The sequence below is a fragment of the Bombina bombina genome, chromosome 5, assembly GCF_027579735.1.
Source record: "Bombina bombina isolate aBomBom1 chromosome 5, aBomBom1.pri, whole genome shotgun sequence".
NCBI lineage: Eukaryota > Metazoa > Chordata > Amphibia > Anura > Bombinatoridae > Bombina > Bombina bombina.
In genome coordinates this window covers 328,234,811-328,255,818 of record NC_069503.1, presented here as the reverse complement: position 1 = coordinate 328,255,818, position 21,008 = coordinate 328,234,811, and the positions used below count along the sequence as shown (strand labels likewise).

At 39.6% G+C, this 21,008-nt stretch overlaps 1 protein-coding gene across 2 annotated transcripts in view; it reads right to left on the bottom strand.

Annotated features, from left to right (window-relative positions):
- BZW2 (basic leucine zipper and W2 domains 2) overlaps positions 1 to 21,008 on the bottom strand; it is a 341,412-nt gene that overhangs the window by 111,065 nt on the left and 209,339 nt on the right. The window contains exons 5-6 of one of the 2 annotated variants that reach the window (XM_053714118.1): positions 15,545 to 15,637; positions 9,591 to 9,656 (exon numbers count right to left, since the gene is read on the bottom strand). In XM_053714118.1, the coding sequence (XP_053570093.1) occupies positions 9,591 to 9,656; positions 15,545 to 15,637 (159 nt within the window). The remainder of the gene's footprint in view (positions 1 to 9,590; positions 9,657 to 15,544; positions 15,638 to 21,008) is intronic. The other variant, XM_053714119.1, reaches the window with a different exon arrangement.

The window sequence follows — 21,008 nt, the reverse complement described above, 5'->3', positions numbered from 1 at the left end:
ACTACTTAAATATTATTAACCCCAATCTGCCGTCCGTCCACACCGCCTCTATAATAAACCTATTAATCACTAAACCGCAAGCGAAATATACACAACGAAATATACTAAATTAAACTATTAACCCCATAACCTCTGGCCTCCCACATCACTACAATAAATATATTAACCCCTAAACCTAACCCTAACCCGAACGTAACCCTAAGCATAAGTCTAACCCTAACACCCCCTAACTTAAATATAATTAAAATAAAGTTAAATAAACCTTACAATTATTACCTAAATAATTCCTATTTAAAAATAAATACATACTTACCTGTAAAAACCTAAGCGAGCTACAAAAAATTACACAAAATAAAAAACTAAACTGCCAATAGCCCTTAAAAGGGCCTTTTGCAGGGCATTGCCCCAAAGATAACAGCTCTTTTACCTGGCAATAAAAATGACAAACACCCCCCAACAGTAAAACCCACCACCCACCCAACCAAACCCCCCAAATAAAACTCTATCTAAATAAACCTAATAAAGCTAGCCATTGCCCTGAAAAGGGCATTTGGATGGGCATTGCCCTTAAAAGGGCATTTAGTTATTTTACGGTGCCCAAACCCTAAGCTAAAAATAAAACCCACCCAGTAAACCCTTAAAAAAACCTAACACTAACCCCGACGATCCACTTACAGTTTTCGAAGACCAGACATCCTGTCAGGGTTTTTTCCCTGATCTGTTTGCCATGTGCTGCTGGCAGCCATTTTACTCACCTCTCTGGTGCATACTGTGTGATGCTGCTCATTTCCTGCACTTCCTTTTATGGTCAGGCTAGTGTACATCATCCGTGTGAGACAGGATGCAGTCTCAGAATTGTGATGTCATCACTTATTATTTAAAGGGCCTCTGTTCAGTATGCTTTGCCCTTGCGTTGTCTCAGACCTGTTTGTGAGAGCTCCTGTGTATTACCTGGCTGTCTGACGTCCCTCCTGGTTCCTGATCCCTGGCTTGTTCCTGACTCTGCTGTTCTCCTTGTTCCTGATTCCGGCTCGTCTGACTATTCACTTTGGCTCCTGACTCGGCTCGTCTGACTACCAGTTCTGGTTTTGATTCCTGGCTTGTTATTTGACTTGTGGACTTTTTATTATGTTTTGCTATTAATAAAGGTGTGATAATTTTTGCACTTCTTGTCTCAGTCTGATTCCTGGCACCCTGACATTACGCAAGGGCCATGAATCCAGATGGTGCTAATAATCCACCTTTACCTGCCATCATTTCCAGGATGGATGAACAGGATCACCGCTTGGATCAATTTGCACTAGCCCTTCAAACCCTGCTGACTCGCACTGCACATTTGGACCAAAGTGTCCCACAAGTTATGGCTGCTCCTGTTTCCGCAGCTGCACCTAGTCCTACCAGGAGCATGTCCGGTTCTGCAAGTCTACCTCAGCAATATGGAGGCGATCCTAATCAGTGCAGAGGGTTTTTGAACCAGGTGGGCAATTACTTTGAGATGTTGCCTCAGGCGTTTCCCTCTGACAGAGCTAAGGTGGGATTTCTCATCTCGTTACTCTCTGACACAGCTCTTGCCTGGGCTAATCCCTTGTGGGAGACTAATAAACCTGTGATTTCAAATTACCCTGAATTTGTGGCCTCCTTTCGAAGGGTATTTGATGTTCCGGCTCACTCCTCCTCTGCTGCTAAATGACTTGTGTCCATTCAGCAAGGTACAAGATCTGTTGCTCAGTATGCCATTGAGTTCCGTACGCTTGCTGCAGAGGTAGGTTGAAACAATGAAGCCCTTGTTGCCGCCTTCTTTCATGAGCTCTCTGATGCGATTAAAGACGAAGTTGCTGCCAGAGATTTACCAGAGGATCTCGAGGCAGTGGTGTCTTTTTTTATCCTAATTGACATCAGACTAAGTGAGAGACCCTCTTTCAAGGAGCGCTTGTGGAAGCCTCCTGTTCCGTTGTCTCCTATGTGTTCGTTCCCACCCATGCCTCCCTTTCCACCCATGCCTCCTGGTCCTGAGTCACCAGGTACTGCTGAGCCGATGCAGTTGGGATTCATGCGTCTCTCCACGGCGGAGAGGGCCTTTAGGAGGAGGGAGGGGCTCTGCCTCTATTGTGGGTTACAGGGCCAACTTTTGAAGTCTTGTCCTACACGGCCGGGTAATGCTCACACCTAAGGTCCTGTCGGGGGCAGACCTTGGGTGGTTTATCCTTGTCCCCGGAACCGCTAAAGGAGAAACCTTTGGTCACGGTTGTCCTTTCCTAAGTGGACTCCTCCATAGTCACCCAGGCTCTTGTTGACTCCGGTGCTGCTGGCTATTTCATTGACAGTGCTTTTGTATCAAAGCACTCCATTCCTGTTTTGCCTCGGCCCGTTTCCGCTTGCTATTGAGGCCATTGATGGCAGGCCCCTTCAGCCTGCACTTGTTACTCACGAAACTGCTCCGTTATCCATGGCTGTTGGGGCTCTCCATTTTGAAACTCTACAGTTCCAGGTGAAAAACTCTCTGCATTTTCCGGTTATTCTGGGTTATCCCTGGATCCAACAGCACAATCCCAGTCTCAACTGGTGCAGGTCCGAAATTTTGTCGTGGTCTCTGCAATGTATTTCCACTTGTCTTCGAAACCAGTTAAAGTCTTGTGCACGTCTTCGGGATCTCAATTGCCAGAGGAGTACCGAGAGTTCCTAGACGTTTTTGACAAGGTGCGTGCCGGTACGTTGCCTCCTAACCGGTCTTACGATTGTGCCATAGACCTGCAACCCGGAGCCATTCCTCCTTGGGGCCAGGTTTACCCTCTGTCTGTTGCGGAGTATTGTGCTATGGAGGAGTATGTTGCCGGAGCTCTGTCGCGGGGGATCATCCCCAAATCCTGCTCTCCTGCAGTGGCTGGCTTCTTCTTTGTGAAGAAAAAGGGTGGCGAGTTAAGACCATGCATCGATTATAGGGGTCTTAATCGTCTTACCATTAAGAATGCTTACCCTATTCCGCTCATTACGGAACTCTTTGACTGCCTCAAGGGACCTACGGTCTTTACTAAACTTGATTTGAGAGGAGCGTACAATCTTGTTAGGATCAAGGAGGGCCACGAATGGAAAACAGCATTTAACACCAGGAGCGGGCATTATGAGTATCTTGTAATGCCCTTTGGCCTATGTAATGCTTCTGCTGTTTTCCAGGAATTTATTAATAATGTCCTACGAGATATGTTGCAACAGTGTGTTGTGGTGTACTTAGCCGACATCCTCATACACTCACCAACATTTGAGGCTCATCGTTCTGATGTTACACAGGTTCTTCAGAGACTATGTGAGAACGGCCTGTTTTGTAAACTCGAGAAATGTGAGTTCCATCAGACTCAAGTAACCTTCCTAGGTGATCCTGACAAGTTATCTGCAGTTATGAGGTGGCCTCGCCAAGTTGGTCTTCGCTCTAGTCAACATTTTTTGGGGTTCGCAATTACTATAGAAAGTTTATTAAAAACTTTTCTTCCTTGGTCAAACCTATCACAGACATGACCCGTAAAGAGAATGATCCACTCCATTGGTCACCTACTGCCATTAAGGCCTTTGATAGTCTTAAGACTGCCTTTGCTGCCGCTCCAGTTCTGGCTCATCCTAACCCTGTCCTGCCTTTCGTTCTTGAGGTCGATGCGTCTGAGACTGGAGTAGGTGCCCTCTTGTCTCAACGTCCTACGCCTGACGGTTCCTTGCATCCGTGTGGTTTCTTCTCTAAGAAATTATCTCCAGCGGAGTGCAATTATGAAATTGGCAACAGGGAATTACTGGCCATAATTTTGGCACTTAAGGAATGGAGGCATCTTCTCGAGGGTACTAGCGTGCCAGTGCTCATTCTTACTGACAACAAGAATTTAACTTATCTATCTGAAGCAAAACGTTTGTCGCCCCGACAGGCCAGGTGGGCGCTATTTTTGTCTCGGTTTAATTATGTGGTCTCCTACCTGCCTGGTAGTAAGAATGTTAGGGCTGATGCCCTCTCTCGACAATTTTTGCCTCTGTCCAAGGAGGAGTCTGTACCTACTCCAGTTATACCTCCTGACCATATATTGGCTACCATATGTACTAATTTGACTTCTCCCTTGGGGGAGGAGATTCTGGCTGCACAAACTAATGCACCTCCTGAGAAGTGGTAAGTATTTTGTTCCTGAGAATCTTCAAACTAAACTTTTGCACACTTACCACTATCCTAAAGCCGCAGGTCACCCAGGCAAGAACCAAATGATTTGGTCTGTCACTCGACAATTCTGGTGGCCAGCTCTTCTTTCTGATGTTGCTGCGTATGCTGCCTCCTGCTCAGTTTGTGCACAGAATAAGACTCCTCGACGTCTTCCTGTGGGTCTTTTTCAACCTATTGCTAATGGTGAGCGTCTTTGGACACATCTATCCATGGAATTTATTGTCGAGCTCCCTGTTTCCAATGGCAATACTGTTATCCTTATGGTGGTTGACCGTTTTTCTAAAATGTCACATTGCATTCCCTTGAAGAAGTTGCCTACCGCTCAGGAGCTTGCTTCAATTTTTGCCCGGGAGGTCTTCCGTTTACATGGGTTACCCAAGGAGATAGTGTCGGACCGGGGTAGCCAGTTTGTCTCCAGATTTTGGCGTTCCTTTTGTGCTCAAATGGGAATCCAGCTTTCCTTCTCCTCGGCATATCACCCTCAATCCAATGGGGCTGCGGAACGGTCTAATCAAGCTTTGGAACAGTTCCTCCGTTGCTATGTCTCAGATCACCACAATAATTGGTCTGAACTGTTACCTTGGGCAGAGTTTGCTCGTAATAGTGCTATTAATGCTTCCTCCAAGTTATCCCCGTTCATGGCAAATTATGGGTTTCAACTATCCTTGTTGCCCGATTCATTCATGTCTCAGAGTATTCCGGCTTTGGAGGAGCATCTCCGGCAACTCCGTTCCACGTGGGTGCAGATTCAGGATTGCCTTCATCGTTCTATGCAGCGCCAAAAGTTCCATGCTAATCGTAGGTGTCTGCCCGCACCTTCCTACCAGGTTGGTGAGAGAGTTTGGCTGTCCTCCCGCAACTTGAACCTTCGTGTGCCTTCCAATAAACTGGCTCCCCGTTATGTTGGTCCTTTTCGAATACTCCAACGGGTCAATCCTGTGGCCTACGCTCTTGACCTTCCTCCTGCAATGCGCATCTCCAATGTTTTTCATGTCTCCCTCTTGAAACCATTGGTTTGAAATCGGTTTACCACTGTGTTGCCTCGTCCACGCCCTATCTTTGTTGACAACCATAAGGAGAATGAGGTTAGCAGCATTATTGACTCTCGTATGTCCATTGGCCGCGTACAGTATTTGGTTCACTGGAGGGGCTACGATCCAGAGGAGCGTTCATGGGTTCCCTCCTCTGATGTTCATGCTAAGCCCTCCTCCGTGCCTTCCATGCTCGTTTCCCCAATAAGACTTTTGTCCTCCCGCGGGGGAGGGGTCGTTGAGGGGAGGGTACTGTCAGGGTTTTTCCCCTGATCTGTTTGCCATGTGCTGCTGGCAGCCATTTTACTCACCTCTCTTGCTGACTCTGGTGCATACTGTGTGATGCTGCTCATTTTCTGCACTTCCTTTTATGGCCAGACTGTTGTACATCATCCGTGTGAGACAGGATGCAGGCTCAGAATTGTGATGTCATCACTTATTATTTAAAGGGCCTCTGTTCAGTATGCTTTGCCCTTGCGTTGTCTAAGACCTGTTTGTGAGAGCTCCTGTGTATTACCTGGCTGTCTTGACGTCCCTCCTGGTTCCTGATCCCTGGCTTTTTCCTGACTCTGCTGTTCTCCTTGTTCCTGATTCCGGCTTGTCTGACTATTCGCTTTAGCTCCTGACTCAGCTCGTCTGACTACCAGTTCTGGTTTTGATTCCTGGCTTGTTATTTGACTTATGGACTTTTTATTATTTTTTGCTATTAATAAAGGTGTGATTATTTTTGTACTTCTTGTCTTAGTCTGATTCCTGGCACCCTAACACATCCATCATCATCCAGCTGGCGAAGTCCTCATCCAAGCGGGCAAAAGTCCTCATCCAAGCCGGCAGAATTTTTTAAGGGCTTTTAAGGGCTGGCAGTTTAGTGTAGACTAGGGTTTTTTTAATTTTGTGTAATTTAGTGGTTTTTTTTGTAATTTAGATAATTGTATTTGATTAATTTAATTGATTTGATTGTAATGGTTAGGTTTTATTTTACAGGTAAATTTGTATTTATTTTAACTAGGTAGTTAGTAAATAGTTAATAACTATTTACTAACTAGTATACCTAGTTAAAATAAATACAAACTTACCCGTGAAATAAAAATAAAACCTAAGCTAGATAAAATGTAACTATTAGTTATATTGTAGCTTGCTTAGTTTTTTTTTTACAGGTAAGTTTGTATTTATTTTTAAATAGGAATTATTTAGGTAATTGTAAGGTTTATTTAGCTTTATTTTAATTATATTTAAGTTAGGGGGTGTTAGGGTTAGACTTATGCTTAGGGTTACATTAGGGTTATGGTTAGGTTTATTGGTTAATATATTTATACAGTGTTAGTGATGTGGGAGGCCAGAGGTTTAGGGGTTAATAACTTTAGTATAGTGGCGGCGACATTGGGGGCAGCAGATTAGGGGTTAATAAGTGTAGGTAGGTGGGGGTGATGTTAGGGGCGGCAGATTAGGGGTTAATAACTTAAATGTAAGTGGTGGCGATGTTAAGGGCGGCAGATTAGGGGTTAATAACTGTAATGTAGGTGGCGGCGATTTTAGGGGCAGCAGAATAGGGGTTAATAACTGTATGTTGGTGGCGGTGATGTTAAGGGCGGCAGATTAGGGGTTAATAGTTTTATTTAGGTGGCGGCGATGTTAAGGGCAGCAGATTAGGGGTTAATAACATTATGTAGGTGGCGGCGATGTCGGGGTCGGCAGATTAGGGGTGTTTAGACGTGGTTTTTATGTTAGAGTGTTAGGATTAAACATAACTTTTTCTTTCCCCATAGATATCAATGGGGCTGCGTTACAGAGCTTTTGTTTCCGCAATCTCAGGTGTTAGGCTTCTTTTTTGCCGGCTCTCCCCATTGATGTCTATGGGGAAATCGAGCACGTCAAAGCAGCGCTTGTATTTCGGTTAGGTATGGAGCTCAACGTCACCATATCGCCCGCACAAGCCAGCTTTTTACAAACTTGTAATAGCAGCGCTATAAGGAGGTGAATTAACGCCGCTTTTGTGTTAATTTCCCTATAGCGCTCAAAACTCGTAATCTGGCTGATAGTGAGCTCTTTATAGCTAATTTAAAGGGACAGTCTAGTATAAATTAAACTTTCATTAGGACTTTTAATTTTAATCAACTTTCCAATTTACTTTTATCATCAAATTTGCTTTTTTCTCTTGGTATTCTTAGTTTAAACTAAACATAGGTAGGCTCATATACTAATTTCTAAGCCTTTGAGGGCTGCCTCTTATCACCTGCTTTTTAGATCTCTTTTCAACACAAAGAGACAGAAAGTACACGTGGGATATATAGATAACACTGTATTCGGGCACAGGGGGTTATTTAAGATTTAGCACAAAACAATACTAAATGCAAGTCAATAGATAATAAACAATCACAGTCATGTGATCAGGGGGCTGGAAGAAGGTTCTTAGATACAAGGTAATCACAGAGGTAAAAAGTATATTAATATAACTGTGTTGGTTATGCAAAACTGGGGAATGGGTAATAAAGGGAGTATCTATCTTTTAAAACAATAACAATTCTATGGTAGACTGTCCCTTTAAAATCATTAAGAGTTTTTTTAATGTTCCCAGAATATAAATTCTCCCAATTAATTAACCTTCAGGTATCTTGTGAATTTTCAAGAAATATACGGCTAGATTACGAGTTTTTGTGCGGTGCTAACGAGCAGTTTATGCTCACCGCTCACTTACAGAGAGCGCTGCTATTACGGGTTTTTACAAACCAGGCGTTAGCCGCAGAAAAGTTAGCGGAGAGCAAAATGTAGCTCCACATCTCACTGTAATACCAGCGCTGCTTACAGTAGCAGTGAGCTGGCTAAACGTGCTCGTGCACGATTTCCCCATAGGAATCAATGGGGCAGAGCCGGCTGAAAAAAAAGTTTTTTCAACTAATTACACCTATTCTAATCCCCCTAATCCAATCAGCCAATAGGATTGAGCTTGCATTCTATTGGCTGACTGGAACAGCCAACAGAATGGAAGCTCAATCCTACTGGCTGATTGGATCAGCCAATAGGATTTTTTCTACCTTAATTCCAATTGGCTGATAGAATTCTATCAGCCAATCGGAATTGAAGGGACGCCATATTGGATGACGTCACTAAAAGGTACCGTCATTTAGTCGTCGGATCAAGACAGAAGAGGATGCTCCGCGTCGGATGGCTTGAAGATGGACCCGCTCCGTGCCGGATGGATGAAGAAAGAAGATGCCGTCTGGATGAAGACTTCTGCCCGTCTGGAGGAACTCTTCTTCCCGGCTTGGATGAAGACTTCTGCCCGTCTGGAGGACCACTTCGCCCGGATTCGTTGAGGACTTCTGCCTGCTTGGGTGAAGACTTCTCAAGGTAGGGTGATCTTCAAGGGGTTAGTGTTAGGTTTTATTAAGGGGGGATTGGGTGGGTTTTAGAGTAGGGTAGGGTGTGTGTGTGTGTGTGGGTTTTAATGTTGGGGGGGTATTGTAATTTTTTACAGGTAAAAGAGCTGATTACTTTGGGGCAATGCCCCGCAAAAGGCCCTTTCGGTTTAGGGGTTAATAGGTAGTTTATGGGTGTTAGTGTACTTTTTAGCACTTTAGTTAAGAGTTTTATGCTACGGTGTTAGCCCATAAAACTCTTAACTACTGACTTTTAAATGCGGTACGAGTCTTGACAGGAGAGGGTCTACCGGTCACTTTTATGAAGACTCGTAATACCGGCGTTAGGAAAATCCCATGGAAAATATAGGATACGCAATTGATGTAAGTGGATTTGAGTAAGTGATCTTAGAGTCACAAAAAAAAAAGTGAGCTGTACACCTGTACCTGCAAGACTCGTAATACCATCGGGCGTTAAAAAGCAGCGTTGGGACCTCTCAACGCTGCTTTTTAACCCTAACGCAAAACTCGTAATCTAGCAGATAGTGATTAAATCATGTTGCCCAATTACTTTAACTAAAATTCTATAATTTCTTTTTCATCCACTTCATCATCATAAAAGCACAGGACTAACCTAGGACAGAAATTTGATCAATATCAGTCTCTGATTCAGCCACTAAAAATGTGGAATTCATTCCAATAAAACTTGAACACAACTTTCAAAAGTACTTTTCTGGCAATAGTAAAATACAAAAAAAATAAAGGATGGGATCAAAATATTCAGAATAGTAACAAACAAAAGCAGGAACTTGATGGGGGCATTTCAAAATGCAAAAAAATAATATTACTCTTGTATAACTCTGTACTGATTTCACAGTACAAAAGTATATAGACATCAAATACATATAGTACCCTTGATTTTTGCTTTTTCAGTTCAATACCTTTATTATACAGAAAAATTAATATTAAAATTGCAAAATGAATACACATAAATAAGAATTACAGATACATTACCTTCTTTATTTCATCTTCAAATGCTTTCTCCAAGTATTTATATCTCCTAATTAATTTGCTGAAGACCTAATGAAATAATAAAGAATAAAATGCAATATTTAAAAAGTAGAGAAATAGTATAGCATTTTTTTTAAATTATTTTCTATTTTTGGGGCAAAGGTATTTTATTCTGTTATAAGATTCTAGGTGAGAATGCGTTGGTTCAATCATTTACAAGTACAGAACAACAGAGAAAAATACATTTTATGAGGTGGAAATTAAACATTGAGAATTCTTCCACTAACTGTGTATACTCTTGCCCTGCTTACCTACTATATATAGAGAGGTTTGTTTTTACTTTCTCAACTAGTTGCTTCAAATGATAATCTATATTCTCTCCTGATTTTGCTTTAACTCCAAATTGTATTCCTACATCTTTTGTTCTTGCGTAAATGTGTTTTCTTTATTTTGTACTAACTTCATGTTGAGCAAAACCAACATATTTTGACCATTATTGTAACTCCTGTTCTAAACTATCTTTGCATAAAAGAATACAAAGTCCCACAGCACATAAAAGTATAGCTCACTTTATTTACAAGGTGGAGGTCCAAAAAGAACAGCGACGTTTGGGGCTATACACCCTCATTCATGCTATAACATATGCTTCAAACTAACGCCTAGATTTAGAGTTTTGCGGCCAAGGGGGTGCGTTAGCTACGCGTGCTTTTATTCCCCCGCACCTTTTAAATACCGCTGGTATTTAGAGTTCACAGAATGGCTGGGTTTTCAGTGCGTTAGGCTCCAAAAAGGGAGCGTAGAGCATAATTTAACGCCACTGCAACTCTAGATACCAGCGGTGCTTACGGACGCGGCCAGCTTAAAAAACGTGCTCGTGCACGATATCCCCATAGAAAACAATGGGGCAGTTTGAGCTGGAAAAAAACCTAACACCTGCAAAAAAGCCGCGTTCAGCTCCTAACGCAGCCCCATTGTTTTCTATGGGGAAACACTTCCTACGTCTGCACCTAACACTCTAACATGTACCCCGAGTCTAAACACCCCTAGCATTACACTTATTAACCCCTATTCTGCCGCCCCCGCTATCGCTGACACCTGCATATTTTTTTAACCCCTAATCTGCCGCTCCGTAAACCGCCGCTACTTACATTATCCCTATGTACCCCTAATCTGCTGCCCCCAACACCGCCGACCCCTATATTATATTAATTAACCCCTAATCTGCCCCCCACAACGTCGCCTCCACTTGCCTACACTTATTAACCCCTAATCTGCCGTCCGCACGCCGCCGCCAGCTACATTATAGCTATGTACCCCTAATCTGCTGCCCCTAACACCACCGACCCCTACATTATATTTATTAACCCCTAATCTGCCCCCCTCAATGTCGCCTCCACCTGCCTACACTTATTAACCCCTAATCTGCCGAGCGGACCGCACCGCTACTATAATAAAGTTATTAACCCCTAATCCGCCTCACTCCCGCCTCAATAACCCTATAATAAATAGTATTAACCCCTAATCTGCCCTCCCTAACATCACCGACACCTAACTTCAATTATTAACCCCTAATCTGCCGACCGAATCTCGCCGCTACTATAACAAATGTATTAACCCCTAAAGCTAAGTCTAACCCTAACACTAACACCCCCCTAAATTAAATATAATTTAAATCTAACGAAATAAATTAACTCTTATTAAATAAATTATTCCTATTTAAAGCTAAATACTTACCTGTAAAATAAACTCTAATATAGCTACAATATAAATTATAATTATATTATAGCTATTTTAGGATTTATATTTATTTTACAGGTAACTTTGTATTTATTTTAACCAGGTACAATAGCTATTAAATAGTTAAGAACTATTTAATAGCTAAAATAGTTAAAATAATTACAAAATTACCTGTAAAATAAATCCTAACCTAAATTACAATTAAACCTAACACTACACTATCAATAAATTAATTAAATACAATTCCTACAATTACCTACAATTAAACCTAACACTACACTATCAATAAATTAATTAAATACAATATCTACAAATAAATACAATGAAATAAACTAACTAAAGTACAAAAAATAAAAAAGAACTAAGTTACAAAAAATAAAAAAATATTTACAAACATCAGAAAAATATTACAACAATTTTAAACTAATTACACCTACTCTAAGCCCCCTAATAAAATAACAAAGCCCCCCAAAATAAAAAAATGCCCTACCCTATTCTAAATTAAAAAGGTTCAAAGCTCTTTTACCTTACCAGCCCTTAAAAGGACCTTTTGTGGGGCATGCCCCAAAGAATTCAGCTCTTTTGCCTGTAAAAAAAAACATACAATACCCCCCCCCCAACATTACAACCCACCACCCACATACCCCTGATCTAACCCAAACCCCCCTTAAATAAACCTAACACTAAGCCCCTGAAGATCTTCCTACCTTATCTTCACCTAGCCGGGTATCACCGATCGGTCCTGGCTCCGAAATCTTCATCCAACCCAAGCGGGGGCTGGCGATCCATAATCCTGCGGCTGAAGAGGTCCAGAAGAGGCTCCAAAGTCTTCATCCTATCCGGGAAGAAGAGGCGATCCAGACCGGCAACCATCTTGATCCAAGCGGCATCTTCTATCTTCATCCGATGAGGAACGGCTCCATCGTGAAGACCTCCAGCGCGGATCAATCTTCTTCCTCCGACGTCCAACTGAAGAATGACGGTTCGATTCTATTGGCTGTTCCGATCAGCTAATAGAATGTGAGCTCAATCTGATTGGCTGATCGGATCAGCCAATCGGATTGAACTTGATTCTGATTGGCTGATTCCATCAGCCAATCAGAATTTTCCTACCTTAATTCCGATTGGCTGATAGAATCCTATCAGCCAATCGGAATTCGAGGGACGCCATCTTGGATGACGTCCCTTAAAGGAACCGTCATTCTTCAGTTGGACGTCGGAGGAAGAAGATTGATCCGCGCTGGAGGTCTTCCCAATGGAGCCGTTCCTCATCGGATGAAGATAGAAGATGCCGCTTGGATCAAGATGGTTGCCGGTCTGGATCGCCTCTTCTTCCCGCATAGGATGAAGACTTTGGAGCCTCTTCTGGACCTCTTCAGCCGCAGGATTATGGATCGCCAGCCCCCGCTTGGGTTGGATGAAGATTTCGGAGCCAGGACCGATCGGTGATACCCGGCGAGGTGAAGATAAGGTAGGAAGATCTACAGGGGCTTAGTGTTAGGTTTATTTAAGGGGGGTTTGGGTTAGATTATGGGTATGTGGGTGGTGGGTTGTAATGTTGGGGGGGGTATTGTATGTGTTTTTTTTACAGGCAAAAGAGCTGAATTCTTTGGGGCATGCCCCGCAAAGGGCCCTGTTCAGGGCTGGTAAGGTAAAAGAGCTTTGAACTTTTTTAATTTAGAATAGGGTAGGGCATTTTTTTATTTTGGGGGTCTTTGTTATTTTATTAGGGGGCTTAGAGTAGGTGTAATTAGTTTAAAATTGTTGTAATATTTTTCTAATGTTTGTAAATATTTTTTTATTTTTTGTAACTTAGTTCTTTTTTATTTTTTGTACTTTAGTTAGTTTATTTCATTGTATTTATTTGTAGATATTGTATTTAATTAATTTATTGATAGTGTAGTGTTAGGTTTAATTGTAGATAATTGTAGGTATTTTATTTAATTAATTTATTGATAGTGTAGTGTTAGGTTTAATTGTAACTTAGGTTAGGATTTATTTTACAGGTAATTTTGTAATTATTTTAACTATTTTAGCTATTAAATAGTTATTAACTATTTAATAGCTATTGTACCTGATTAAAATAAATACAAAGTTGCCTGTAAAATAAATATTAATCCTAAAATAGCTACAATATAATTATTATTTATATTGTAGCTATATTAGGGTTTATTTTACAGGTAAGTATTTAGCTTTAAATAGGAATAATTTATTTAATAAGAGTTAATTCATTTCATTAGATTTAAATTATATTTAACTTAGGGGGGTGTTAGTGTTAGGGTTAGACTTAGCTTTAGGGGTTACAAAATTTATTAGAATAGCGGTGAGCTCCGGTCGGCAGATTAGGGGTTAATGTTTGAAGTTAGGTGTCGGCGATGTTAGGGAGGGCAGATTAGGGGTTAATACTATTTATTATAGGGTTAGTGAGGCGGGAGTGAGGCGGATTAGGGGTTAATAACTTTATTATAGTAGCGGTGCGGTCCGCTCGGCAGATTAGGGGTTAATAAGTTTAGGTAGGTGGCGGCGACGTTGGGGGGGGCAGATTAGGGGTTAATAAATATAATATAGTGGTCGGCGGTGTTAGGGGCAGCAGATTAGGGGTACATAGGGATAACTTAGCTGGCGGCGCTTTGCGGTCGGCAGATTAGGGGTTAATTATTGTAGGTAGCTGGCGGCGACGTTGTGGGGGGCAGGTTAGGGGTTAATAAATATAATATAGGGGTCGGCGGTGTTAGGGGCAGCAGTTTAGGGGTACATAAGTATAACGTAGGTGGCGGTCGGCAGATTAGGGGTTAAAAAAATGTAATCGAGTGGCGGCGATGTGGGGGGACCTCGGTTTAGGGGTACATAGGTAGTTTATGGGTGTTAGTGTACTTTAGAGCACAGTAGTTAAGAGCTTTATGAACCGGCGTTAGCCCAGAAAGCTCTTAACTACTGACTTTTTTCTGCGGCTGGAGTTTTGTCGTTAGATTTCTAACTCTCACTCCAGCCACGACTCTAAATACCGGCGTTAGAAAGATCCCATTGAAAAGATAGGATACGCAAATGGCGTAGGGGGATCTGCGGTATGGAAAAGTCGCGGCTGGAAAGTGAGCGTTAGACCCTTTAATGACTGACTCTAAATACCGGCGGTAGCCCAAAACCAGCGTTAGGAGCCTCTAACGCTGGTTTTGACGGCTACCGCCCAACTCTAAATCTAGCCGTAAGACATTTATAAAGCCACATAGAACCAAAATTGCACCATCTAGTGGTACCTAGTGACTATACCATACATTTTATACTAGAATCTTAAAGAGAAGGGAGTTATATTGGATTTTCATGTTGAATGCCCTTAGACCACTGGGCATGAACAGGGAATATGACATGTCTGTTTATATGTAACATCTGTATATGTGATTTGCTTTTAAAAGATTCTAGTATAAAATGTATGGTATAGTCACTAGGTACCACTAGATGGTGCAATTTTCATAAGTGATTGTAGGTTTGTGCACAGGTATGGTGTTGCAGGTAATTAAGGTAATTAAAAAACTTGTTGGTTCTATGTGGCTTTATAAATGTGTTCAGTTTGAAGCATATGTTATAGCATGAATAAGGGTGTATAGCCCGAAACGTCGCTGTTCTTTTTGGACCTCCATCTTGTAAATAAAGTGAGTTATACTTGTATGTGCTGTGGGACTTTGTGTTCTTTTATGCAGTATTTGGGGCTTGCAGTGAGCTCCTGCCTTGCACTTGCACATTACAAAAGGACTGATTGCTGTTTCCTATTGCTTGGTTTTGTGTTTTTCTAAACTCTCTTTACATCTACTTTGAACTGATGGGGCCATTAATCTTAGATTTTAAACTACTTATAACCTAAATTATATCCAATCTGTACTAATTACGAAAGCCAACAAAGCCATAAACTGTACCAGTCAAATGTTTGGACACACCTACTCATAATAAATATTTTCTTTATTACTACTATTTTACACATTTTAGAATAATAGTAAAGTCATCAGAATTATTATATAAATTGCTAACAACAATGGGAACCAGACGGCATCTATTCACATTTTCTGCATATTATGAAGATACAGCACTTAGAACCCAAAATCTCAAATATTTGAAGTTGCAATAAACTTATCCTTTGCAGTAGAGGTAAAATATATATATATATATATATATACACACACACACATACACATCATGTAAATTAATATTTCATTTATATTAAATATAACCTTGGAAGCTGTTATTAAAGTTTCTGAAATCAGGCTCTGATGCAGACTGCCTTCTGTTAGGATACACCCAGGCCATGAAGCCTGCAGAAAACACTGGAACAGAAATGGTCTGATGTCAATATACAAATAGCATTCTAATTGATGTATATCTAAATAACTAAATTAAAGGAAGTATAAGCTTCATAAGGGTCTTTGTTATATGGTATTCTCAGATTAAAATCTCTACCTTAAATTACTTTAATAAACTTCCTAATAGATAATGAACCTCTGAAATGACAGAGACAACCAGTCTACTGTACCCAGGATGGACAGCAAATTTAAATATTTCTCACTTCAGTGTTAATTAATACAAAGTGAGTTCAATATACAACACATAGATTATGTGTCTGTGTTGGATGTAACAGAGAAATTACCCTTCATATTCCAAGGGAAAATTAAATCAATATAAGAATTGAGATTTTAAAGTATAACTGGTGTCTATAAAGTTTCATATAAGTTTATATACTTATTACTGTATAAATATGTATATGATATATATGGGTTATGAGATATACAGTATATCATGCCAGCACAGTTTACACTATACTAAATTGGAAGTGAATTAAATAAATAACTGTATTGCTATATTTAATATGTTTAACAAATTATATTTAGAATGTATAAAAGGTTTTATATTCTGAAATGGCCAACACCTATATAATTTGTACTATGATAATATCCTAATTATGTTTTATACACTCAAAATAACATTAAGAAATGTCCTCAGATATGGAATATATTTATATTAAATGGAATAAAAATCAAATATAAATATATATAAATAATTAGTTCCCTCAGAATTAAATGTCTTTAAAAAAAATATGAAATCATAAGTATAATTAAATAAACACTTTATCAATTTATATAAAGAAAATATATATTTCTGTAGTTGAGATATTTTACAAATAAAAACTCTATTCAAGGGCCTGCCCCCCAGTGGTCATTTCAAGTAATGCAGCCGAAGGTATTTCATTAGAGAGAATTAAATTACCATATGAGAGATGAGTTCACACCCAGAGTTTTTCTATTGAATGAATTAGTAATGGAGGAGGAGCTAATGAACACACAAAAGCTTTGCACTATGCAAGAAAGGACAGACTCCCTTTGTTACACAGACTCGCACACTGTTTTTGGGCCTCTCTTTTAGAAAAGTCTCTGTTGGACAGTCTATGAACGTTGCTGGAACTCTCTCTTGGAAAAAGAGAGATACAACTCTGTGATATGTTACCCTGATTGCAATATAGTGAATACCTTCACCTATGACAATTGAAGAACTCTTGTGTGTTGAAACTCTCAAATATTGCTATTCACTAACTAGTAACGTATGAAAAGAAATAACATAATTTATGTAAGAACTTACCTGATAAATTCATTTCTTTCATATTAGCAAGAGTCAATGAGCTAGTGACGTATGGGATATACATTCCTACCAGGAGGGGCAAAGTTTCCCAAACCTTAAAATGCCTATAAATACACCCCTCACCACACCCACAATTCAGTTTAACGAATAGCCAAGAAGTGGGGTGATAAGAAAGGAGCGAAAGCATAAAAAAATAAGGAATTGGAATAATTGTGCTTTATACAAAAAAATCATAACCACCACAAAAAAGGGTGGGCCTCATGGACTCTTGCTAATATGAAAGAAATGAATTTATCAGGTAAGTTCTTACATAAATTATGTTTTCTTTCATATAATTAGCAAGAGTCCATGAGCTAGTGACGTATGGGATAATAAATACCCAAGATGTGGAACTTCCACGCAAGAGTCACTAGAGAGGGAGGGATAAAATAAAGACAGCCAATTCCGCTGAAAATTTAATCCACTACCCAAATCAAAAAAGTTTCAATTTTTATAATGAAAAAAACTGAAATTATAAGCAGAAGAATCAAACTGAGACAGCTGCGTGAAGTACCATTCTACCAAAACTGCTTCTAAAGAAGAGAAAACATCAAAATGGTAAAACATAGTAAAAGTATGCAAAGAAGACCAAGTCATTGCTTTGCAAATCTGATCAACAGAAGCTTCATTCTTAAAAAGCCCAGGAAGTAGAAACTTACCTAGTAGAATGAGCCGTAATCCTCCGAGGCGGGAATCCACCCGACTCCAAATAAGCATGATGAATCAAAAGTTTAAGCAAGATGCCAAATAAATGGCAGAAGCTTTTGACCTTCCTAAAACCAGAAAAGATAAAAAAAATAGACTAGAAGTCTATCTGAAATCTGAATAGCTTCAACATAGAATTTCAAAAACTCTTACCATATCCAAAGAAAGTAAGAATCTCACCAAAGAAGTCTTAGGAAAACAATAATTCCTCCCTAATGTTTGTTAGAATTTACAACTTTAGGTAAGAATTGAAATGAGGACAGCAAAAACCACCTTATCCTGATGAAAAAAATCAGAAAAAAGAGATTCACAAGAAAGAACAGATAATTCAAAAACTGTTCTAGCTGAAGAGATGTCCAAAAAGAACAATACTTTCCATGAAAGTAATTAATGCCCAGAGCAAGCATATGCTCAAATAGAAGAGCCTGAAAAACCTTCAGAACCCAATTAAGACTCCAAGGAGGAGAAATTGGCTTAATGACAGGTTTGATACGAATCAAAACCTGAACAAAATGATGAATATCAGGAAGTAACACTGCCTTATCCTGATGAAAAATCAGAAAAGGATATTCACAAAAAAAGAGCAGATAACTCAAAAACTCTTCTAGCAGAAGAAAAAAACAAAAGGAACAATACTTTTCCAAGAAAGAAATTTAATGTTCAGAAAATGCATAGTTTCAAACGGAGGAGCCTGTAAAGCCCTCAGCACCAAATTGAGACTCCAAAGAGGAGAGATTGAATGAATGAAAGCTTGATACGGACCAAAGCCTGTACAAAACAATGAATATCAGGATGAATAGCAATCTTTCTGTGAAAAAAGAACAGAAAGAGTAGAGATTTGTCTTAACAAAGAACTGAAGACAAAACCTTATCCAAACCAACCTGAAAAAATAATAAAATTCTATGAATTTTAAAAGAATGCCAAGAAAAGTAGGTCTTCCAGACTCAATAATAAATCTTTCTAGAGACAGATTTATGAGCCTGAAAACATAGTATTAATCAATGAGTCAGAAAAACCTCTATGACTAAAAACCAAGCGTTCAATCTCCATCCCTTCAAATTTAATGATTTGAGATCCTGATGGAAAAAATGGGCCTTGAGAAAGAAGGTCTGGTTTAAACGGAAGTGTCCAAGGTTGACAACTGGCCATCCGAATGAGATCCGCATACCAAAACCTGAGAGGCCATGCTGGAGCCACCAGCATAACAAACAAATACTCCATAAGAATTTTGGAAATCACTTTGGAAGAAGAACTAGAGGCGGAAAGAAATAGGCAAAAAGATAATTCCAAAGAAATGTCAATGCATACACTACTTCCGCCTGAAGATCCCCGGACCTGAATAGGCCCCTGGGAAGTTCTTTATTCAGATGAGATGCCAACAGATCTATTTCTAGAAATGCTCACATCTGAAAAATTGAAAAACATATCTGGGTAAGAGAGACCATTCTCCCGGAAGTAAAGCTTGATTAACAGAGATAATCCGCTTCCCAAATATCTATACCTGGGAAAAAAAACACAGAATTTAGATAGGAGCTGGATTTAGCCCAAGCTAATATCCGAGACACTTCTGTCACAGCCTAAGGACTGATAGTCCTACCCTGATGATTGACATACACCATAGTTGTGATATTGTCTGAAAAACAATTAACGTCTCTTCTTCAAAAAGAAACTAACTGAAAAACTCTGAGAAAGCACAGAGTTCTAAAATATCAAATGGTAATCTCGCCTCCTGATATTTCCAAACCCCTTGTGCTGACAGAGATCCTCAGACAGCCTCCCAACCAAAAAGACTCACATCTGTAGAGATCATGGTCCAGGTTGAAAGAAACGAAGAGACCTGTAGAACTAAATGATGGTGATCTTAACCACCAAATCAAGAGAGATAAATATTAGGATTCGAAGATTTAAAATGCGAAATCCTAGAATCCCTGCACCATAATTCAGCATAAAAGACTGGAAAGGTTCTTTCTATTGAAAATGAGCAAAGGGAATTGAATCCATTGCTGTGGCCATAAGACCTAAAACTTCTATGCATATATAGCAACTGAAGGAAATAATAGAGACTAAAGGCACCGACAGACGGAACACAATAAAATTGTCCCTTGTCTGATAGAGACAAAGACAGTGACACAAACTATCTGGAAACCTAAAAAAAGGTGACCCTTGTGTGAGGAATCAAGAGCTTTTGAAAAAAAGATCCTCTAACTATGTCCTGGAAGAACAAAGTGAATCATATGAGATTCCGCATCCTCAGAAAATAATCTGAATGAAAACAGAAAAATGAAAATATGCATTTATTGTATCTAATGAAAACAAATAATGCTATCACTGACCAAAAAAAGGCAGAATAGTTTGAATAAAACTCCAAAACCCAGTTCCTAAAAATGGAACTGGAAGAAATACCCCAGAAGATTCCAGGTCTGAGCAGCGCTTGAACCCCACGGGTGATCAGCCATGCTTCAACAGTACCCAAAATATATAGGACCGAAACACACTTAAAGTGTTAGCCTTACTGGAATAAAATCAAAGAAATTTGGACCGAATAGAACCAAATAAATTTCAAAAAAGTCTTAACCTGCCCCTTGCCAGCCAAGCTGGAATACGGCACGTACATCGCAATTTTTAGGGAGCTGATTTCGAACTGAAAAATTTCCAATTAAAAACATGTTACTTGGGAAAGAATTCAGGAATTCGTTCCTTAATAAGAACAACCAAACTAGTATAAGCTTAAAGTTTTAGTCTTAGAACTCAATCTTGAAGCCCAGAGTAACAGTTAAGAATTGAATCAAATTATAAAACAAATAATTGATTATCTTAGAACAAAAGAAATATGGATTTTTAGAAATCACAAAATTCTTCTAGCTAAAACAGCTAAAGACATAGATTAAACCTCATTTGCGAAAATATTCAATAAAATGAAGACACAAACGAAATTATTAGCATGATAGTCCAGTTAAAGGACCAGTCAACACAGTGGACTTGCATAATCAATAAATGCAAAACAACAAGACAAATGCAACAGCACCTAGTCTAGTAAATTTTGTCCCTTTAACAATGCTAAAATAAATCATAATCTGATACTTGATCTTAAAGTAAACAGAAAAAATGAAGCAATTGCAACATCCAAATAAATCACAGGTCCAAGAAAAGTACCTGAAACTAAATAATTTTCCATAAATAAGATACAACCATCTAAAGGAAAATAAATACTATTTTGCTATAGAAACAATAGCATAATTAGTAGGAGTAGAGATAGCCCCAATAAATTGGAGAACCCTCCAAATTGAATTTAACTGCCGGCAAAGAATATAGTTTAAAAC